The 25019-nt window shown below is 37.1% G+C and overlaps 1 protein-coding gene across 10 annotated transcripts in view; it reads right to left on the reverse strand.

Annotated features, from left to right (window-relative positions):
• The window catches only part of AKAP7 (A-kinase anchoring protein 7), a 205448-nt gene that overhangs the window by 98140 nt on the left and 82289 nt on the right, over positions 1-25019 (reverse strand). For all 10 annotated transcript variants that reach the window (XM_079148206.1, XM_079148212.1, XM_079148200.1 and 7 more), the window contains one exon: positions 23410-23522. In XM_079148206.1, coding sequence (XP_079004332.1) covers positions 23410-23522 — 113 coding nt within the window. The remainder of the gene's footprint in view (positions 1-23409; positions 23523-25019) is intronic.

Consider the following 25019-nt stretch of genomic DNA (forward strand, 5'->3'; position numbering starts at 1 on the left):
AGAAATAAATGAAAGAGTAAAACACAGAAACTATTCCAACATCTGGAGATTAAACAACATGCTATTATATGATGAATGGATAACAGAAGATATTAGGAAGGAAATTAAAAAATTCTTAGAGGTAAATGAGAACAAAGAAACATCATATCAAAATCTCTGGGACACTATGAAAGCAGTACTTAGAGGGAAATTTATTTCATGGAGCGCATTTAATAAAAGAAGTAAAACTCAACAAATAAACGACCTAACACTACAGCTCAAAGCCCTAGAAAAAGAAGAACAGAACAGCACCAAAAGTAGTAGAAGACAGGAAACAGTTAAACTCAGAGCTGAAATCAATGAAATTGAAACAAAAGAAACAATACAAAAAATTGACAAAATAAATAGTTGGTTTTTCGAAAAAATAAACAAAATTGATAAACCTTTAGCCACACTAACAAAGAGAAGACGAGAGAAAACCCAAATCACTAAAATTCGGAATGAACAAGGAAATATCACAACAGACAGGATTGAAATACAAAACATAATTAGAAGCTATTTTGAAAATCTATACTCCAACAAAATAGAAAATTTCGAAGACATCAACAGGTTTCTAGAGACATATGAATTGCCTAAACTGAACGAGGAGGACATAAACAATTGAAATAGACCAATTTCAAGTACTGAAATAGAAGAAGTCATCAAAAACCTACCAACAAAGAAAAGTCCGGGACCAGATGGGTTCTCAGCCGAGTTCTACAAAACCTTTAAAGAACATCTCATTCCAATACTCCTCAAAGTATTCCATAAAATAGAAGAGGAGGGAACCTTCCCAAACTCATTCTATGAAGCCAATATCACACTGATACCTAAACCAGACAGAGACTCATCAAGGAAAGAAAATTTCAGACCAATATCCTTAATGAACATCGACGCAAAAATTCAACAAAATTTTAGCAAATTGCATACAAAAACATATTAAAAAGATAGTGCACCATGATCAAGTGGGTTTCATCCCAGGGATGCAAGGTTGGTTCAACATCAGGAAATCAATAAACGTAATTCACCATATTAATAGACTTAAAGTCAAGAATCACATGATTCTTTTAATAGATGCAGAAAAAGCATTTGATAAAATACAGCACCCCTTCATGTTCAAAACACTAGAAAAAATAGGGATAGTGGGAACATTCCTTAACATTGTAAAGGCCATTTATGCTAAGCCCATGGCTAATATCATTCTAAATGGTGAAAAACTGAAAGCATTCCCCCTAAAAACTGGAACAAGGCAGGGATGCCCTCTTTCACCACTTCTATTCAACATCGTTCTTGAGACTCTGGCCAGAGCAATTAGACAAACCAAAGAAATTAAAGGGATACGAATTGGAAAAGAAGAACTCAAACTATCCCTGTTCGCTGATGACATGTTTATATATTTAGAGGAACCTGGAAATTCCACCAGAAAACTCTTAGAACTCATAAGTGAATTCAGTAAAGTAGCAGGTTACAAGATCAATGCCCATAAATCCAACGCATTTTTATACATAAGTGATGAATCTTCAGAAAGAGAAATTAGGAAAACTACCCCATTCACAATAGCCTCGAAAAAAATGAAATACTTGGGAATCAATCTCACAAAAGAGGTGAAAGACCTCTACAATGAGAACTATACAACACTAAAGAAAGAAATTAAAGAACACCTTAGAAGATGGAAAGATCTCCCATGTTCTTGGATAGGAAGAATTAATATTGTCAAAATGGCCATACTACCTAAAGTGCTCTACAAATTCAATGCAATTCCAATTAAAATCCCAATGACGTACCTTACAGAAATAGAGCAAGCAATTATGAAATTCATCTGGAAGAATAAGAAACCCAGAATAGCTAAAGCAATCCTTAGCAGGAAGAGTGAAACAGGGGGTATTGCAATACCAGATCTTCAACTCTACTACAAAGCAATAGTAACAAAAATGGCATGGTATTGGTATCAAAATAGAAAGGTAGATCAATGGTACAGAATAGAGGACACGGACACAAACCCAAATAAATACAATTTTCTCATACTAGACAAAGGGGCCAAAAATATGCAATGGAGAAAAGATAGCCTCTTCAACAAATGGTGCTGGGAGAATTGGAAATCCATATGCAACAGAATGAAACTAAACCCATATCTCTCACCATGCACGAAACTAAACTCAAAATGGATTAAGGACCTCGGAATCAGACCAGAGACCCTGCATCTTATAGAAGAAAAAGTAGGTCCCGATCTTCAACATGTCGGCCTAGGACCAGACTTCCTCAACAGGACTCCCATAGCACAAGAAATAAAAGCAAGAATCAATAACTGGGATAGATTCAAACTAAAAAGCTTTCTCTCAGCAAAGGAAACTATCAGTAATGTGAAGAAAGAGCCTACAGAGTAGGAGAATATCTTTGCCAATCATACTTCAGATAGAGCACTAATCTCCAGAATCTATAAAGAACTCAAAAAACTCTACACCAACAATACAAATAATCCAATCGAGAAATGGGCTAAGGAAATGAACAGACACTTCACAGAAGAAGATGTACAAGCAATCAATAAACATATGAAAAAATGTTCAACATCTCTAGTAATAAGAGAAATGCAAATCAAAACCACCCTAAGATTCCATCTCACCCCAATTAGAATGGCAATTATCAAAAATACAAGCAACAGGTGTTGGCGAGGATGTGGGGAGAAAGGTACACTCATACATTGCTGGTGGGGCTGCAAATTAGTGCAGCCACTCTGGAAAGCAGTGTGGAGATTCCTTAGAAAACTTGGAATGGACCCTCCATTTGACCCAGCTATCCCACTCCTTGGCCTATACCCAAAGGACTTAAAATCAGCATACTACAGAGATACAGCCACATCAATGTTCATAGCTGCTCAATTCACAATAGCCAGACTGTGGAACCAACCTAGATGCCCTTCAATTGATGAGTGGATAAAGAAACTGTGGTATATATATACAATGGAATATTACTCAGCCATAATGAATGATAAAATTATGGCATTTGCAGGCAAATGGATGAATTTGGAGAATATCATGCTAAGTGAGATAAGCCAATCTCAAAAAGCCAAAGGACGAATGATATTCCTAATAAGTGGAGGATGACACATAATGGGGGGGAGGGAAGGGTTAGTGTTAGGGTTAGAGTTAGGGTTAGGGAGGGGGGCAAGTATGGAGGAAGGAAGTACTGTATAGAGGGTAAAGAGGGGTGGGAGGGGTGGGGGGAAGGAAAAAAATAACAGAATGAATCAAACAACATTACTCTATGTAAATTCATGATTACACAAATGGTATGCCTTTACGCCATGTACAAACAGAGAAACAACATGTATCCCATTTGTTTACAATAAAAAAAAAAGATATAATCCTAAATACAATCATATTTCTAAAACCAACGTCAAGTCAGGTAGAGTGGTGCACACCTATAATTCCAGTGACTTGGAAGGCTGAGACAGGAGAATTGCAAGTTGGAGGCTAGCCTCAGCAACTTAGCAAGACCCTCAGTGTCTTAATGAAATCCTATCTCAAAATAAAATTAAACAAATAGGGCTGGAGGTGTGGCTCAGTGGTAAAGCACCTCTGGGTTAAATTCCCAGTACAAAAAAAGAAAAAAAAATGTTAAAATTACTTTGGAAACCTCTAGCATTCCAAAATACCTGGCTTTAATAGTCTGCATCAATATAAATATATCAAGTGATAGTTTTATGTCCATTATAAATGAATTTTATATTGACTATGAAATGAAAAGGAAGATAAGAACTCATAGATACTACTTAAACATAAAAAAATAATCCAAATAACTCAGCCTGTAAAAAGAATGTGTTTTACACTATTATCCAAATAATCAAGTGAAATACTGGCAGAGACTTCTCAGTTTTCTAGACTGTTTATATGAATATATAATATTTCTCAATTATTCATTTTATTTTGCTAGAGCATCTCTACAAGCTCACCATGGTGTTTTTTAGGCATGTCATCTCTCTAATCCCTTTATTTGTAAACTTGCTTTTAGCACTTCTGACTTGTTTAATCTTGAGGCTACAGGGAAAGCAAAAGCAGAACCTCTCAGCCGATCATTTTATCTACATTTACAGCGTTACACCTTGCAGCAAGTAGAAAGACAACCACTAGAGCTATAGATTTTTGATCTACCATTTACACCTTCTTCTACCTACGCTAACACTTTGAGAGGAACCAGATGCTCCTTAGTGGCATCAAGTGGCAAATAAAGCAGTGACAGAGGGAATGTTATACAGCTCATAATAGCATAAGCCACTTCACACAAGTCACCAAGAGAAAAAGCAGTATGGCTCCCTGGTCCCAGAATGTCTTGCCATGAGATGCTGGCATCAAACAAAACAGAGGTCTTGGGCTTCAGTCCACAAGTGTTTGGCTCATTCATTCCAACTGGGGCTGTATTAACCAGAGAGTAAACAGGTCAGTGACACCCAAGAAGCGCTCAAGGTTGCAGGCACAGTACAATAAATTCTGGAACACTGCAATGCCTTTGCTTACAACGCAGTCTGTCCTCATATGTGCTCACTCTTGGTCCACTTGGACAACTTCAATTGCTCTTTCTCAATGCCTCTCAAGTGTAGTATGACAGGCCACATAACTGCTTATTATGTTTGCATGTGGCTTTTCTCATTATTATGAAACAAAGAAGAGGCCCTGTAACTAAGACATCCTATACAGCTCAATCTCAGCTGGACTCTCTCCTCCCCTGGGTCAAACTCTGGCTGCTTTCTTGGATCAGAAGTCTTGTGGTCACTCAGATGTAAACAAGCTATAGCCTCCTCCTCCCGACCACATCTGTTTTCCTAATGTTTTGCTCTTCAGTAAATACTCTCCTGAATTAACCAACTTAGCCATTTATTTCTCTACACTAAAGATAAAATGTCCCCCTCCTCAAAACTTCTCCCCATGTATGGTCTATAAACGTAGAACCAAATCCAATGTTTTCATCTTTCAATGTAACAACTTTTCCTACTAAGTCAATACTTTCCAACATTAAATAATTAATGCCAGAAAGTTGCTGGTATAAAAAATTTGTGAAACCTGAACAAAACAACAAAATTTTTCTATAGAAGATCATTCAGAAGGGGTGATCCAAGACAGCGGACTAGAGGGTGACTGCATCTCCAGTCGCTCCAGAACCCAGGATTCAAGAAGGGGAGGCATTGAGAGACTCGGACTAAAAGAGAGCCATGGGTTGAGTCGCCCCCACCTGCTGAAGCTCAGTCCGGGTGGCAGGCCCGGATTCGGGTGGCTTATTAGAGTAGGGCAGGGTAGCTAGAGTCTTCCCCAGGCAGCCCAGCGCATTCCAGCGGTGGGCTCCTCCCGCACGGCCTGCTTCTCGGAGCAGGCGCCCCAGTGAGAGCCTTTCCACACAGAGCCAGCTCCAAGCCCTGGAACCAGTAGCGGGCTAGGGGCAGCTTTCTTCAGAAGCACTGCATTATCAAGTTGCCCGAAGACTTCAGGCTACTGAAGGCTGGGAGGTGATACACTGGAAATCTACAGGGACGCTATAAGTCAATAGAAAAAATCTGCAATATCACAGAGTCCCACTGACATCTGACCAATATGACAAAACTAGGGAAGAAAATGTCCCAAACAAACCAAGATACTATATCAATAAAACCCAATGAGAGCACAGCAGAAGAAATGTCAGAAAGGGAGTTCAGAATGTACATAATTAAAACAATCAGGGAAGCAAAGGAGAAGATGAAAGAGCAAATGCAGGCATTGAAGGAGGAGATGAAAAAGCAAATGCTGGCATTAAATGATCACACCAATCAACAGTTAAAAGAGCAAATACGGGAAGCAAGAGATCACTTCAATAAAGAGTTAGAGATACTGAAAAAAAAAAAAAAAAAAAACAGAAATCCTTGAAATGAAGGAAACAATAAACCAAGTTAAAAACTCCATACAAAGCATAACCAACAGGATAGAAAACCTGGAAGACAGAACCTCAGATATTGAAAAAAATATATTTAATCTTGAAAACAAAGTGGACCAAACAGAAAAGATGGTAAGAAATCATGAACAGAATCTACAAGAATTATAGGATATCATGAAAAGGCCAAATTTAAGAATTATTGGGATTGAGGAAGGCTTAAGAGAAACAAACCGAAGGAATGAACAATCTATTCAATGAAATAATATCAGAAAATTTCCCAAATCTCAAGAATGAAATGGAAAACCAAGTACAAGAGGCTCATAGGACTCCAAATACACAAAATTACAACAGACTCACACCAAGGCACATTATAATGAAAATACCTAACATACAAAATAAAGACAGAATTTTAAAGGCTGCAAGAGAAAGAATCAAATTACATTCGGGGGAAATCAATAAGAATATCAGCAGAATTGTCAATCCAGACCCTAAAAGCTAGAAGGGCCTGAAACAACATTTACCAAGCCCTGAAAGAAAATGGATGCCAACCAAGAATCTTATACCCAGCAAAACTTACTTTCAGATTTGACGATGAGATAAGATCCTTCCATGATAAACAAAAGCTAAAGGAATTTACAAAAAGAAAGCCGGCATTACAGAACATTCTCAGCAAAATATTCCATGAGGTAGAGATGAAAAACAACGATGCAAATCAGCAACGGGAGGAACTAGCCTAAAGGAATAGCCAAATAAAGGAGAAACCAAATCATGTCAAAAAACAAAAATGAGTCAAATGACTGGGAATACAAATCATATCACAATAATAACCCTGAATGTTAATGGCCTGAACTCATCAATCAAAAGACATAGACTGGTAGAATGGATTAAAAAGAAAAATCCAACAATATGCTGCCTGCAAGAGACTCATCTCATAGAAAGAGATACCCATAGATTAAAGGCGAAAGGATGGGAAAAAACATACCAAACACACGGACACAGCAAAAAAGCTGGAGAATCCATCCTCCTTTCAGATAATGTGGACGTCAAGCCAAAACTAGTCGAAGGGATAAAGAAGGACATCACATACTCCTTAAGGGAAGCATAAATCAGCAAGACATAACAATTTCATAAATATCTATGCCCGAAACATTGGCTCATCCATGTAAGTCAAACAAATCCTCCTCGATTCCAGAAATCAAATAGACCACAACGCAATAATACTAGGCGATTTTAACACACCTCTCTCACCGCTGGATAGATCTTCCAAACAAAAATTGAATAAAGAAACCATAGCTCTCAATAACACAATCAACAATTTAGACTTAACCGACTTATATAGAATATACCATCCAACAAAGAACGAATACACTTTCTTCTCAGCAGCACATGGATCCTTCTCTAAAATAGACCATGTTTTATGCCACAAAACTCCTGTTAGCAAGTACAAGAAGATAGAGATACTACCTTGTACACTATCAGATCATAATGGACTGAAATTAGAAATAAATGACAGAATGAAAAACAGAAACTTCTCCAATACCTGGACATTAAATAATATACTATTATATGATGAATGGATAACAGAAGACATCAGGAGGGAAATTAAAAAATTCTTAGAAGTAAATGAGAACAAAATCACATCACAATCTCTGGGACACTATGAAAGCAGTACTTAGAGGAAGATTTATTTCATGGGGCGCATTCAACAAAAGAAGTAGAAATCAACAAATAAACGACTTAACACTATAGCTCAAAGCCCTAGAAAAAGAAGAGTAGACCAACACCAAAAGTAGTAGAAGACAGGAAATAGTTAAAATCACACCTGAAATCAACGAAATTGAAACAAAAGAAAAAATTGGAAAAATTAACAAAATAGTTGGTTCCTTGAAAAAAATAAACAAAATTGATAAACCCTTAGCCACACTAACAAAAAGAAAGGAGAAAACTCAAATTACTAAAATTCGGAATGAACAATGAAATATCACAACAGACACGAGTGAAATACAAAACATAATTAGAAGCTATTTTGAAAATCTATACTCCAACAGAACAGAAAACCTCGAAGACATTAACAAGTTTCTAGAGACATATGAATTACCTAAACTGAACGAGGAGGACATATACAATTTAAATGAATCAATTTCAAGCAATGAAACAGAAGAGGTCATCAAAAGCCTACCAACAAAGAAAAGTCCGGGAACAGATGGGTTCTCAGCTAAATTCTACAAAACTTTTAAAGAAGAGCTCATTCCAATACTCCTCAAAGTATTCCATGAAATAGAAGAGGAGGGAACCCTCCCGAACTCATTCTATGAAGCCAATATCACACTGATACCTAAACCAGACAGAGACTCATCGAGGAGAGAAAATTTCAAACCAATATCCTTAATGAACATCGACGCAAAAATTCTCAACAAAATTTTAGCAAATCGCATACAAAAATATATTAAAAAGATAGTGCACCACGATCAAGTGGGTTTTGTCCCAGGGATGCAAGGTTGGTTCAATATCCAGAAATCAATAAATGTCATTCATCATATCAACAGACTTAAAGTTAAGAATCACATGATTATTTCAATAGATGCAGAAAAAGCATTCAATAAAATACAGCATCCCTTCATGCTCAAAACACTAGAAAAAACTGGGGTAGTGGGAAGATTCCTCAACATTGTAAAGGCCATCTATGCGAAGCCCATGGCCAATATCATTCTAAATGGTGAAAAACTGAAAGAATTCCCCCTAAAAACTGGAACAAGGCAGGATGCCCTCTTTCACCACTTCTATTCAACATCGTTCTTGAGACTCTGGCCAGAGCAATTAGACAAACCAAAGAAATTAAAGGGATACGAATTGGAAAAGAAGAATTCAAACTATCCCTGTTCGCTGATGACGTGATTATATATTTAGAGGAACCTGGAAATTCCACCAGAAAACTCTTAGAATTCATAAGTGAATTCAGTAAAGTAGCAGGTTACAAGATCAATGCTCATAAATCCAATGCATTTTTATACATAAGTGATGAATCTTCAGAAAGAGAAATTAGGAAAACTACCCCATTCACAACAGCATCGAAAAAAATGAAATACTTGGGAATCAATCTCACAAAAGAGGTGAAAGACCTCTACAATGAGAACTACAGAACACTAAAGAAAGAAATTAAAGAAAACCTTAGAAGATGGAAAGATCTCCCATGTTCTTGGATAGGCAGAATTAATATTGTCAAAATGGCCATACTACCAAAAGTGCTATACAGATTCAATGCAATTCCAATAAAATCCCAATGATGTACCTTATAGAAATAGAGCAAGCAATCATGAAATTCATCTGGAAGAATAAGAAACCCAGAATAGCTAAAGCAATCCTCAGTAGAAAGAGCGAAGCAAGGGGTATCACAATACCAGATCTTCAACTCTATTACAAAGCAATAGTAACAAAAACAGCATGGTACCAAAATAGGTAGATCAATGGTACAGAATAGAGGACATGGACACAAACCCAAAGAAATACAATTTTCTCATACTAGACAAAGGGGCCAAAAATATGCAATGGAGAAAAGATAGTCTCTTCAACAAATGGTGCTGGGAAAACTGGAAAACCATATGCAACAGAATGAAACTAAACCCCTATCTCTCACTCTGCACAAAAATCAACTCAAAATGGATCAAGGACCGTGAAATCAGATCAGAGACCCTGCATCTTATAGAAGAAAACGTAGGTCCAAATCTTCACCTTGTTGGCTTAGGATCAGACTTCCTTAACAGGACTCCCATAGCACAAGAAATAAAAGCAAGAATCAACAACTGGGATAGATTCAAACTAAAAAGCTTTCTCTCAGCAAAGGAAACTATCAGTAATGTGAAGAGAGAGCCTACAGAGTGGGAGAATATCTTTGCCACTCATACTTCAGATAGAGCACTAATTTCCAGAATCTATAAAGAACTCAAAAAAACTCTACACCAAGAATTCAAATAATCCAATCAACAAATGGGCTAAGGAAATGAACAGACACTTCACAGAAGAAGATGTACAAGCAATCAACAAACATATGAAAAAATGTTCAACATCTCTAGTAATAAGAGAAATGCAAAACAAAACTACATTAAGATGTCATCTCACCCCAATTAGAATGGTGATTATCAACAACACAAGCAACAACAGGTGTTGGCGAGGATGTGGGGAAAAAGGTATACTCATATATTGCTGGTGGGGTTGCAAATTAGTGCAGCCACTCTGGAAAGCAGTTTGGAGATTCTTCAGAAAGCTTGGAATGGACGTCCCATTTGACCCAGCTATCCCACTCCTTGGCCTATACCCAAAGGACTTAAAATCAGCATACTACAGAGATACAGCCACATCAATGTTCATAGCTGCTCAAATCACCATAGCCAGATTGTGGAACCAACCTAGATGCCCTTCAATTGATGAATGGATAAAGAAACTGTGGTATATATATACAATGGAATACTACTCAGCTATAAAGAATAATAAAATAATGGCATTTGCAGGCAAATGGATGAAATTGGAGAATATCATGTTAAGTGAGATAAGCCAATCTCAAAAATCCAAAAGAGGAATGATCTCATTGATAAGTTGAAGATGACACTTAATAGGGCGTGGGAGGAGGACAAGAATGGAGGAAGGAGGGACTGTATAGAGGGAAAAGAGAGGTGGGAGGGGTGGTGGGGAAGGAAAAAAATAACGGAATGAATCAAACATCATTACTCTTTGTAAATGTATGAATATGCAAATGGTATGCTGTTATTCCATGTACAAACTGAAACAACATGTATCCCATTTGTTTACAATAAAAATAAATTTTTAAAAAAAGTATATACAATGGAATATTACTCAGCCATGAAGAATGATAAAATTATGGCATTTGCAGGCAAACGGATGAAATTGGAGAATATCATGCTAAGTGAGATAAGCCAATCTCAAAAAACTAAAGGACGAATGATCTCACTGATAAGCGGATGAGGACATATAATGGGGGATAGGAGGGGTTAGCGTTAGGGTTAGGGTTAGGTTTAGGGTTAGGGATAAGGAGGATGATAAGAATGGAGGAAGGAAGGACTCTATAGAGGGAAAAGAGGGGTGGGGGGGAAGGGAAAAAAATAACAGAATGAATCAAACAACATTGCCCTATGTAAATTTATGATTAAACAAATGGTATGCCTTGACTCCATGTACGAATAGAGAAACAACATGTATCCCATTTGATTAAATAATAATTAAAAAAAACAGGTGCAAATGGCACCCAAATTAAAAAAAAAAAAAAAAAAGAAAGATCATTCAGAAATAAAATCATGGAAAATCCTAACAAGCAAACTTGTTCTATAGCACTACATTGTGATATACTTTTATTATGGTGGAATGCATTCCATGTTTGTAGCTTAGAGGTCCAAGCCATGGAACCATTCCTACTAGACTACTTAGATTATCTAAATACAGACCTTCTACCTAACTGAAGCCTTAGCTACAATCCATCACGAGTTCAATATCTAGTGTAGAAGGCACTGTACATAAGTGAAATAGTTTAAATATACTCATAGGCATCATTCGTTGTACCCTTATAATTTTAAACAAGAAAGACCTAGAGCATTTTTGCAACTCATCTGGCTCCTAATTGCTTTCTTCTTTTCCCACATACCTATGAACTAATCAATTTCCCAGAGTTACTCCCACTCAGCATTCTTTCTTCTTCCACCCCTCCCCTTTATGCCCTTCAACAAAATCATCCTCAACAGAACACCTTACTTCACACTAACTCATTCTCTCCTAACCGCCCAGGAGAATTGCCCACAGACTCCTTATTGCAGAAGCCCCTACTTAACAGGAAGGGCCACAACAACTGAATGTTACAAGAACAGGGTGGGTGAAGGAGCAGATGGGATTGAGATGTACACTGAGTGTTCTACAAGTTAGCAAAAGGAAAAAGAATTAAAGGTGCTCTATGACACAAGCCTTTTCATCTTTTTGGCTGAAATCACTCCATGGATATTAAATAAAAGGGGATTTGGGTAGGACAAAAACAACAGTTGGATATGGAACATGACCAAGAAAGCATGTAGCCCTTAAATGAATTTAAAAATGAATGCTTTTCTCCAGGTAGAGCAAGAAATGTATCCAAAGACTTTCTTTTTTAACCTAACACATATTGCTATATAAAATAATTTTATTTATAAAAAGCATTTGAAAACTGAAATTTCTACCTGTTTACTCTTGAGATATAAAGGAATTACATAGGTTCTCTAATGTACTCAGAGTCAGCCAGTATATATGAATATTAGATTACATACAGCTTTTGGAAGTCGAAGTGCACAAATTACTGTTCACCACTTCCTGATTGTCAGAGCAAGTCATGGAGGGTAAGAAAGCAAGATGGAATCCAAGGGGACCAATTGGAATGGATATGAATAGGGAGGGGCTGCTGTTAAATGTAAAAACCCTCTGGAGGAGTCACACAGAACATTCTCCTGGACATTGGTTGATTCCAATTCCATGTCAGTGCCAGTGTCCAAACTCTAATTACTGCTCTAACTGAAGATATATAACAAATTATTATAATCAAATTCAGTTGTTGGAAAGGCAGTAGTCAAGCAAGGAGAAGTAGTTTCTTACTTTGGCCGTCAACTCAAACACAGTATAAAGATACAGATGTACTTAGTCCTTAAAGATGTCACAAACTTTGGCAACAGTTAAAAATATTATCATTTGATTGGTTTTAGAGACTGAAACCCCCTGCAGGGACCAAACCAGAATTCCTCTAGCCAAGGGTGGCTTAGCCTTTACAATTATATGAACAAGCTTTGTTAAGTCTTCAACTATAGGTAATGTGAAGTTTAGCCTGGGCAAAGGAACCAGTAAAGAACACCTGGCCAGGAATTGACCCAGAGGTACCAGTCTCCTTCCACAGTCCATAAAGGGCCCTAACACAGCCTCCTATGGATATACAAGCACACATCATGTTCCCAAACTCAAACATGAGCCCTTAAGCTGCTCTGAGGGTAAGTTGAATATTATATTACCTTCCATCAGTGGTACCAAGCCAAAAAGGGCAAAATTACCCAAGGATGTAGGTACATACCCTCAATTTTAACACAATGTAGGCATATGATTTCCCCCAAATGGACAGTAGCCACAGGAAACATTGGTTCCAAAGAGGTGTGGCCAAGGTTCACCCTATAATTTCCCACTCCTATACTAAAAAAAGCAAAAAAAGTTTAATTTTATCTGGCATCTGGGTACCTCCAGGGTATTAACTCCCTTTTTTTTTTTTTCCCCTCCTTTACCTTAGAATAAACATGCTATTATGGTTTAGATATAAGGTGTCCTCCAAAAGTTCCTGTGAGACAATACAATACAAGAAACTTTAGAGGTAAAATGAGTGGGTTATGAGAGCTTTAACCTAATCAGTACATCAATTAAAGGATTGACCTGGTAGTAACTGTAGGCAGGTAGGGTGTGGCTGGAGTGTCTGTCTGTCTGTCTCTCTCTCTCTCTCTCTCTCTCTCTCTCTCCCCCCATATATTATATATATATATATATATATATATATATATATATAAAATTTCCTGTGCCATGTCCTGGGTCACTTTCCTCCACCACACTCTTCCACCATGGTGTTCTGTCACATTTTGGAACCAGAGCAATGGAGTTGACCATCTATGGACCGAGATCTCTGAAACTGTGAGCCCTAAAATAAATGTTTCCTCTTCTAAAATTGTTCTTGTCAGGTATTTTGGTCACAGAAGCAAAAAATCTGACTAAAACACCTGCCTTAAATGCTATCTATCTCTGCCTCACTGTGTACTTACGTATCTGCACCCAGGTAACTAACTGATCTCAGACAAATTATACCCAAGGACCAAGAAAAAAAATCACAATGCTCCAGTTGGCTCTCAACCTCAAATAACAGAAATGAGTAATTCTTTAATTCAAAGAATTAGTATTATTTATTTTTAAGGTATCTCTCCTTAAAAGAAAAAGATTCTAATTAACAGTCAAAATAAACCAGCTCATATTTAGGAAAGAAACTATAACTCCAACGTAAACTAGTTATAGTTTTGTACTATAAACTTAATTTTCCCTCAAATCTAAGTAAGGCTTTCAAAAAAATAAATCCTTGGCCTTCTTTATTGTGCAGCTAATTGTAATTAACAAGAGCTGGTTGGCCAAGGAGTTTGGAAAATCTTTCCAGTGGTAGAGAAAGTCTTATTGTTCAAATTATTTCAGCTGGTTCCTTTTATGAGGCTATTGCATCAGAAATTAGCTCCTGTCACATATTTAAACAAGTCAAACAATTCTATAACAATATAATTTTGAAATAAAATTTAAATTCTCTTAGCCATATATTCTATTCTGTCTTTAACCAATTCATTCACTGTGGGGGCTTGTCAGTTTCCTATAAGATCTTAATACTCTGTTCTTTACTTGGTTAGAAAAAATGAAATTAATTACCAGCTGAAAGAGGTTCCAAAATGTCTGAAAATGACTTCTTGAGAATAAAACGTTTCCATCACTAATGGTAATGGTTGAGGCAAAACACTGATATTCAACATAGTTAAAGCAAACACATACACTTTTAATTAACATGAATTCTTTGTTATCGAATAAGTTCTAAAACTCTGTCTTAAATTATGCAGAACTTTGTCTATAGATTCCAATGTTGACAAATAAGTAAAAATGTCCCCAGAATCTAGATAATTAACACAAAAATATCATGTCAGCCTCAATTATCAAGATCAGCATTTTCTAAGTCATTATCTATCAAACAGTAAAGCTACAAGATGGTCAGTGGAAAAAAAGGACCTGTTGGTCCAGCACATTTGGGAAACAATTCTGAGGAAGACTATAAAATCATTCAAAATATCCTGCTCCTCCTGTGGTGTCCATCTGCAAGCAGACTTGTATATACTGCTCTCTTAAACTCAGAAGCAACCATGGGACTTGCTATGACCAAAAAATGTAATTAAAAATAATATTTGTCACTTCCCAGCAAAAGTTTTAAGAATCAGTCTGTGAGTCACCTACTTTTTTTCTTCTGCAGAAGACCAGCAATGTCCAGATGGAGGCTGATCAGTCAAGGTCCAAAATAAAGACAACACAGAGCAGTTGCACATGATCCATGAACAGGGGCAGAAAAAATGAATTTTTGTTGTTTAAGCTCTTGTGATTCAGAATAAACAATTGCGTCCCAGAGATCCTAAGAATCAGATTAATTTATGTAGCCCATCATTGCTAGGATCTCTTTGATCACAGAATACTTGAAAACCTGACAATGTTCTAAGAAAAAACTTTCAGAAAATGCAAAGGAAGATACTTGCTTCAAATCTCCATTCCACTCTGAAGACTTAGTATTAGGCTGATTGTATCATTTCTTCTAGGGGTTTTCAAAATGTCTAAAAGCACAGGGCCCAACCAGGAATCATTTGTAATCCTGACATAAATTAGTCAGTTCCTAGAACTGAGTAATTAATTCCTTCCTAAAAATAAATTAGCTTTCTGTTTATTGTTTCCCATGTTTCTCAATTTTTAAAGATATGTGAAGTATTGAGAGGTTTCAAGGACATTCAGGCAGGCTTACCTTTGCAGGTATTATTTTCAGTTGTTAAACAATTGTAAAATAACTTATTTAGGGTTTTTCCAATATATATGGAAATGGACAACACAACAGCACAATGTTTAAAAATGCATTAAAAACCTAAGTGAGGTTACTTGTTATAAATAGTGCTCTTAAACACACAACAAATGATACAATTGACTAATGGCACCAAGAGCTTTTCAGAAGAAATTATAACTCCACCTCACATCAGATTTCACTGATTTTTTTAGCTTTAAAAAGCAATTAAAACAAAGATATTTATTGTTAAATGCACTTGGTGATATGTATGAAGAAAAAGACTCCAAGACAACTACTAACTGTAAGTAATAAAGCTATTTGGCTTTGGGAGACTCAGGAACAGATTACTGAAACTGTGTGCTTTATCTTATACCAAGGATATTTTTAAGACAAGCTTTCTCCTGGAAAGATAAAGGCACCTGAAGTGCCTTCTTTTTAAAAAAAATAATGTGGAGGAAGTAGCAGGGCAATCTCCACACTTTTCTTCCCCACCATACCCAGCTGGGGAATTCTTTCATATACAAGGTCCCTTTGAAAGCTTGCATACTCTACAGAAGGGCTTCTCCTAGCAGCCTGAGTGCCTGTCTTACGGTTGGAGAGTCCTCCCTTCCTAAACTTGATGCTTCCTGTGATGCATCTCCTCCTAGGCTCCCTTCCACACTTTCCCCACCTTCATATATTGCTGAGATAGTCTGCAGATGACATCTGGAATATGCCACCAATACATCTATTCCTTTCTCTACAGTTTTCCAAACTCTGAGGAAGATTCCCATGTAAGCCCTCATCCTAATTACTTACAGACAGACAGACAGACAGACAAATATATGAATGAACAGGAGTAAGTAGTGGGCAAGTGTTATGGTTTAGATGCGTGAGACAATGCAAGAATTTTCAGAGGTGAAATCATCGAATTTTGAGAGGTGTAGCCTAATCAGTGGATTAACCCACTGATATGGGTTATCTGGACGGTAAACGTAGGCAGGTAGAGTGTGGCTAGAGGAACTAAGTCACTGGGAGTGTGCCTTTGCAGTTTATATTTTTGTCCCTGGTAAGCGGAGCTCCCTTTCTACTTCCTGGCTGTCATGTCCTAAGCTACTTTCCTCTACCACGCCCTTCTGCCATGATATTCTGCCTCACCTTGAGCCTCGGGGTATGGAGTTGGCTGATCATAGACTGAACCTCTGAAATCATAAGCCAAAATAAAGTTATACTTCTCTATGTTGTTTTTCTCAGGACTTTTAGTCACAGAGATGAAAAAGCTGACCAAAAAATAAGGAGTAAATGGAAATGAGTGAGGAGAGATGACACCTGGGGCTTGCAGTTGGGGAAGGGTACAGAAGAAGGCTGGAATTTGGCAAACCCAGGGTTAAAAAAAATTTTGATTACAATGCTGGTTCTCTATGTTGAATCACCAAATAATTCAGAGACTGGGGTTTCCCCTTAATTGTACCATCAGAATAGAATTTTCATCCATATGCACCCCTTTTCTCTTTCCATTGCCACTCCTATCTGTGACGCCACATCCTCTTCCCTACTTCTGCTCACCATCACACCACTTGGGCCTCAGTCCATGCTGCACGCATATCAATTTCTGCACTCAAAAAAACAGTCTACGTAAAAACAGTACCTAACAGTTTTCAAATGTTCTTTTTTCATTCTGAAGTCTGACAATATCTGACTCTGAACTACTGCTGCAAGGAAGGGTCAATTAATAAACCACATCTTTGTTAGTTCAAGTGCTATCTTAGTAAATTGGAACAGTCATAAATGAGGGGAGATATCTAAGAAGCCCAGAAAATAATTTATATTTAAAACAACTAAGTAACAGATCACATTTATTTCTTGAAGAATCCAAATCTGTATTAAGATACTTGTTTGATTTAAAACTGGTCTTCTTCTGCCACCAAGTGTTAGCACACACTTCTAACTCAGCAGGTTTTGCCATGATTAATCACAGAAACCCAAGGTCATTCAATGAGAAAAACAAATCCAAAAAGACTCACGACAAAGAGCATATACCTGAAGAAGCAGCAGACTAACTAGGCCAAACAACTTTATTCTCAGAAATCTGTACAAATAACTTGAACTTTAGTTACCATTTTGGAGACACAGTAATTTAATGAGATTTTCTGAGACTTCATTCATTTGATTAAAAAATTACAAAACACATTGATCATCAGAATAGTTCTAAAATGTACAACTCCTTTCAATATTATCTCATGTAACACACCCACTAGAATTTCATGAAAGTAAGAATATGCAAAACTGACACATGCTTTAACCAAATGTCTCCTGGTGTTAGAAAAAATAGATAACCAGAATGCCATTCTGTGGCAGAGGAAGTTCCACATCAGAAAATTCAAAGCAGTGTTTCTATATTTTGAAAATACTGAACATAATATATAGAAATATTAGTTACCCCTTTAGGTTTTTGGTTACTTCTACTACATGCTATTATCTGCAAACAAGTTTCCCTACCAGAAGACAGGACCCCAGAAGCCTAGGGACTTCTGCAAACCATCCTGAACACCCTGGCAATCTTCACACCAGATCTTTATGACCACTACTGGGAGAGGACAGTACATGGTGTGCACCAGTCTTCTGTCCACACATTTTAGGTTAATGAGATGTTTTACCTTAAACAGACTAATTATGGCTCCAACTTTGAGTCTATTTTTTTAAAGATAGCTCTTCAGATCATTAAAAAATTACTAGATGATGGGGAAAAAACCTCGATTGAGGTACAAATAGAAACTACCTCATTACATCTCCTGTAGACAATAATGGACGGAAACCTGCCTACACTAATCCATAGCACTCTCTCCCTAGCACCCTGCTTTTAAACCAATAATTAGATCACGTCTGTCTCTATAACAGTACCACCAGCATCTCGGGAGTACTCCAGTATCATAACCAAAAGTATTTCCAGGTATCCTCATGAAAAATCAAATACAAAGAACAAAGCAACTGGTACCAATCTTCAAAAGGGAGCATTTTAAAGGGAGATCTCATTTATCTCCTTTTCAAACATTCTCACTATGTACCACCACTGCATACCAGAAGCTAAAGGAACTGGGAAGTCAGCTCAGTGTTAGTACACCCTGGGTTCAATCTCCAGTACTACAAAATATATATATATATATATATATATATAAAATTTTTAAACTTTATACAGTCTACATTTTATTTACCTTTTTAAAAACTGTTGCGGTCCCCAATATCTGCTTGTCATTGATATACTTATCATAAATGACTTAAATATTCTCTTATTGTTACAGAAGTTATTTCTAATTTTTCCATATTATTAATAATGCTTTGGCAAACCTCTTTATGCATAAAGAATTTACTCATCAAAATAATATCTGCAACAATGACATCTTATTGAAAGAAAATACAATTTTTACTGTTTTTCAATGTCAGAAGCATAACTCAGTTCAAAAGTCTATTCCAATTCCATTCATAATCTTTGATAGTTCTACTACAAATTTTTATCCTAACAAAGGTTACTCTTATACATTACAGTTGGGAGTGTAAACTGGCATCATTATTTTAAAAGGCAATTTGTGATGTTTTAGAAAAGTTATAATATATAATACCCTCTAGTCTCATAATCCCACATCACAGAGTTGGTTCTCTGAAAGAGTGGCATGTCTACCCAAAGAAAGGTGAACAAGGATGCTCAGGGCTAGGGCTGTAAATCAGTAGTAAAGTGTTTGCCTAACATTTGTGAAACCCTGGGTTCAATCCCCAGCACCACAAAAACAAAAATCATTGTTTTTGGTATAAAAAGAAACAGAAACCAACATAATTATTCATTAGGGGGAAAATGTTTAAATTATGATAAACAAAATTAGGATGCTGAGTTGTATAACTTTCACGCTAACGAGCTGTATTTGAATTCTCTATAGTGGGCATATATTCAGATAATACCTTTATAATTAAAATAACTTTTAAAATAAAAAATAAAGTACTTTAGTTATATTCAACATATAAGTGGGGGAAAAACTATTATTTCACCTCCTCCAACTCTTATTTTATCATCAATCTAAATAACACTGAGGAAAGATAGTAATACATTCTGTGATGGTTAATTTTAGGCTCAATTTGATTGAATTAAAGAAAACCTAGAACCTGATAAACAGTTATTTGGTGGGGCGGGCAGGGATGAGAATATGAGGGTATTTCCAGAGGTAATTTGCATTTGAGCTTGAGTGAACTAGGTTGGGAATATCAACCCTCCATGTAGGAGGAAACCATCCAGACAACCAGGGTCCCAGAAAGAACATAAAAAGAAAAGCAAGTGTGCTGATCTATCTCCTAACCTGGGATACACTTTCCCTCTCCTGCCCATGGACATCAGAACTCCAGGCACCCTAGCCTTTGGATTCCAGGACTGGGCTAGGAATTTAACTCAGTGGCAGAGCACTTGCTTAGAATGCTCAAGGTCCTGGGTTCCATCTCCAGTACTGAAAGAAAGAAAAAAATCTACTGATATAGACTCCAGGACTTACACTGCAGCCCCCTGTGTTTCTCAGGCCTAAAACCTCAGACAGGGAGTCACACTATCAGCTTTCCTAGTTCTGAGGCTTTCTGACTTGGACTGAGTCACACAACCAGCATCCCAGGGTCTCCAACTTACAGATGACCTGTCATGAGACTTCTCAGCCTCCATAATCACATGAACCAAATCCCCTAATAAATTCCTTTCTCATCCTCTCCCTCTCCCGTCTCTCTCCCTCCCTCTCTCCCTCCCTCCTTCTCTCTCTCTCTCTCTCTCTCTCTCTCTCTCTCTCTCTCTCTCTCTCTCTCTCTCTCTCTCTCTCTCTTTTTCTCTCTCTCTCTCCTGTTACTCTGGAAAACTTTGAATAATGCAAATTCCATTACTGTCTTAATTAATGGCACTCACTTGAAGTGGGTGGACCAAACATAAACACCTAGAAGAGAATTAGGATATAGAGAGAAAACAGTTGAAAATGTACAAAAGTAAAGAAAAAAGAGACTGAGGAGCAATGTATTTTCAAGCAATCTGCATTCCTGGTCTGCAAATGATACTAAAGTGAATAAACAAAATCTACTTATATGTATGCTACCTTTCCTTATTGGTTTTAACTTTTATAATGGATTTCCTACATAAAAAAATTGCTAGGATTTGGGGATGTAGTTCAGTGGTAGAGTGTTTGCCTAGCATACACAAGGCCCTGGGTTCAATGCTCAGCATTGCAAAAATAAAAAAATCGCTAGTTACATATTTCAGCCTGGTCTCAAAGTGTACTCAGGGTATAGTACTCTGCAAACCATCTTGATCAGAATCACATATGTCACCTTTTGAACAAGGTTCACCTCCAGATCTAAGGGTAAAAAGTAGAATTCTGCAGCTTCCACAGGCACTCCAGAAGACTTATGAATCCCAAAATTCAAAAGATCTATTCCCTTCAGAACACTAATGGTCGTAACAGTAATTGAAATAGAGTTGTTCCATAAGTTAAAACCAAAAAATTCTAATTTGGCTTTCTGAGAGATGATAAAATCACACAGTAGCCCCCTTTTTCTGCTGCTTCAGTTACCTATGGTCGACCATGGTTCAAAGATATTAATTGAAAATTTACTGAAATAGATAATCCCTAAGTTTTAACTTGTACACTGTTTTCAGCAGTGTGATAAAATCCTGTGCTGTCCCTCCCCATCCCATCCAACACACATCATCCCTTTCCCCAACGCATCCATTCTGTACACACTACCATCCTACTATCACTCAGTAGCCTTCTCAGTAATCAGATCAAACACCACAATACTGCAATGCTTGTATTCAAATGACCCTTATTTTATCTAATGATGGCCCAAAAGTATTAGAGTAGTGATTCTGGATAAACCAAAAGGAATTGTAAAGTGCTTCCTGTAAGTGAGAAGGTGAAAATTTATCACAAGTATCTATGAACAGGACAAAACATAGCATATGCATGAAACTATCCGTAGTTTCAGGCATTCACTGGGGGTCTTGGAATGTATCCTCCAGGGATAAGGAGAGGCCACTGCAATTTATTTTCTATAGATGATATGTTCTAATCCAAATAAAATACAATCTGATTTAGGTTTTTATTTAGCTTTCAAGCAGGAACTGTTTCCATTTTGAACATCACTTGATGTCTACCACCTAGAATCTAGAACATGGTAGACACTCAATAAATATTTGTTGAACGAGTATGACTTGTATTAAGGACCTCTGCTTAACAGAAATAAATCTGGATGAACTGAAGTTGGCCAAGGGGAGAGAAGAACATGTAACTGAGCATGAGATAGATAGATTCTTAAATGCATAAACAAGACTCTATAACAAGAATATGAACTTATTTAAGGCATTTAACCTTTCTAAGTCATATCCATTCTCTATAGGGTGATGGAGTTAATTCTGTGAAACTGCCAAGATTAAGTGTAGTCTGAAATATAGATTCTGGAGTAAACATTCCTTTGATAAATGTCCTTGGATGCTCTTATTTCAAAGTTAATATTTTACAGATAAGAAACATTTTGAAATGGGGATATTACCTTCACCACTGATTTGTCATTCTGTGATTAATTGTGAAACCACTTGGAAGAGGACAATCCATTTGAAAGCAAAATGAGAAAGATAATGGGTAAAGAGGTAAACTGTCAGTCTATAAGTTTTGTAAGCTGTTATTCCAGATTTCAAAATCTATCATTTACACAAATTATTTTTACCTAACATATTCTGGAAAGTACATAAAAAGATATTATTGATTTGTAGCATAATTATAAAAAACATGCAAGATATCTTTTTAAGGACATCTTTAACAAATAGTTTATAGAAAACCCATAACTGCAGGATGGTGAATCACTCAAACTCAAGTTTTAAGGATAAAAAAAGAAAAAAACTTTCCAAGGACAGACATTAAATATAAAATGTGCTAAATTTAGAGAAAAAAAAATTCTACTTACTAATAAGCATGACCTTCACTTACAAAGCTGCAAATGAGTCTTAAGTGCAGCAAGGGTCATGGCGAGCAGGGGGATATTAATCTGCATGCCCATCCCCAAGACTCTGACATATCAGAGGAGGCCATCAGATGTCTGAATCTGTATGAAGAACCCCTTAGGCTGCAATGGGAAAAACAAGGGAAGATGCCCTTAGGATTCTAGGAGAAATACCCACAAATCCAGAAGAAAGTCAAAAGTTGCTCCAACCTCTGAAAGAAGAGGGCACAAGGAAATCACCCAAGTAGAGGAAGTCAAAAGACATGTGCCTTAGCTTGTCACTGCTGCCATCCATAGGGAGAAACACTTTCAGATACCTCAGGAGGGAGAGTCCCTCAGTTACTGGGTTGCCCAGCCTCTGGTATTCTTGCTCCAGGCCCTTAATGGAAGCATCTTCTGGTAGAGCAAGGTGGTCTTTTGGAAACCTTGAAAGACCTACATAAGGGGGTAGGAAAAGCATTCCCTGTCTTGAAGAACCCAGTTGCAACGAGCAGCACAGTGTATGCAGGCCAGCAAGGAAGCTCTGAGAGCAGTAGGATGCAAAAAACACAAGCAAGAAAGCAGCACAACTGAACTCTGGCACAGCTCAAGACTCCTCAAGGGATGAATCACTTGTGGCAACAGAAGCAGCAACGGTAAATGATGGTCAGAGTATGAACAAAACAGCCATCAAGGCGAATGAGGTCACAGCTGTAACAGCCTCCATGGAGACCCATGAGCATACTCAGCATCCTTAGGAATCAGAACCAAACTGACCTGGAATCCCAAGCAACAGTGGTAGGGTGTCAAAAAAAAAAAAACACTACAAATGTCACCCATGTCCCAACCATGATGAAGGCTCATGTGTGCTGGTAAAACAAGACTGACAATAAACATGCACTCACATTCTTACGAAGCCATGGTGCTTTTGACAATTTCATAAAAGTTAGGTGAGGCTTAAAACTTCTGCTTTCTCCTGCCAGGATGCCTTTTTCTTGAAATGTCTTTTTTGCAGTCTCTGAAGAAAATAAGAAAACACAAAAAAGTGCTACTGTAACTCATAGTTCTCTTTAATTACATAAGAGCCAATTCAAAAGATAACTATTTTATGGCAAAGATTGTTTTAAAAAGAGAGAAAAATAATGTGTGATAACAAATGTTATAGTTAAATCTCCAATGATTTCAAACTTGAGATAAAGTACACAAAAATGCTAATTTGAAAAGGGAACATTTAACAAATAACTGTTTTCCTGACATCATGATGATTTTCACTGAATATCTTAGTAGTTTTCACATATACATAAAAGGACTAGCTGATCTATAGCCTTTCATATCTAAAACTTCTCCTTCTAACCAAGATGGAATAACAGGAATTCTCCCTTGGAAAGAAACAAACAGGATGAGCCTTTCAATTTCCCCAACTTACATCCTTGACAGTATAGGTCTTTCTGTGAGGAGGAGAAAACCAAATGGAGCCCAGCCATCTCCCTAGGCTGGAAAAAAGACCTGAGAGAAGAGACCAGCTAGAGCTCAGAGAACAGAGTATTTGAGACCTGTGACCTGCATGGGCAGAAAACTCTTTAGGTCTATAAAGGAATGAAATCCTCTAGAATATTCCAGTTTAGTGGTGATCTGTGCATTTTGCAAGGAACTACTGAAGCTGAGGGAAAACACAATCAAAAGGATTAACGGTGTCCAAAAGGATTAGTAGTGTCCAGTATTTACACAGAGTCAGAAATACTGTTTGTTCTATTAGTCAGTCAAGAGTCATAGGATAGGGGATGGGGAGATAGCTCAGTTGGTAGAGTGCTTGCCTCGTAAGCACAAGGCCCTGGGTTCAATCCCCAGCACTGCAAATAGAAAAAAAAGATTCATAGGACACTGGGAAAACAGAAGGATCTTGCCTCAGGAAAGGGGAAAAAATAGCTCTTCATTGGTACTGCTCTAGTACGACCTAACAAATGTAAGACGCAAGACCCCCTCCCCCCCCAAAAAAAAACAATCTCCAAGTAATTGTATCCCAGAGCAAAGCCAAAAGGTATCTATAGGAATAGAAAACTATCCAGCACCCAAGTGACACGATGGGTAAATTTCCCAAGGGTAGTAACATCTGATCAAAAATTATCAATAATGCAAATAAATACAACAATATGATCCATAATGAGGAGATGAAACAACTAATCAAAAGAGACACAGAGTAGATGTTAAAATTAGCAGAAAGGGTATCAAAATCATTATTGTGATTATACGTCCAACATTCAAAAAGTCAAGTAGAGTGTATTTTTTATATTCAAACTATAAAAAGCAAGCAAACAAATCATGTTTACAGAAATGAAGACTGCAATGTCTGAGAAAAATTAAGTGGCTGGTAATAAAAACAGGCTAGACATTGCCAAACAAAAAAAATCAGTAAACTTGAAGACACAGCAACAGAAACCACCCAAAACAAAATACAGACAGAAAAGGAAGAAAGAAAAATAAAAAGAACAGAGCATCAAAGAGCTGTGAGGCAACT

This window comes from Sciurus vulgaris (genome assembly GCF_902686455.1).
Source record: "Sciurus vulgaris genome assembly, chromosome: 7".
Lineage (NCBI taxonomy): Eukaryota > Metazoa > Chordata > Mammalia > Rodentia > Sciuridae > Sciurus > Sciurus vulgaris.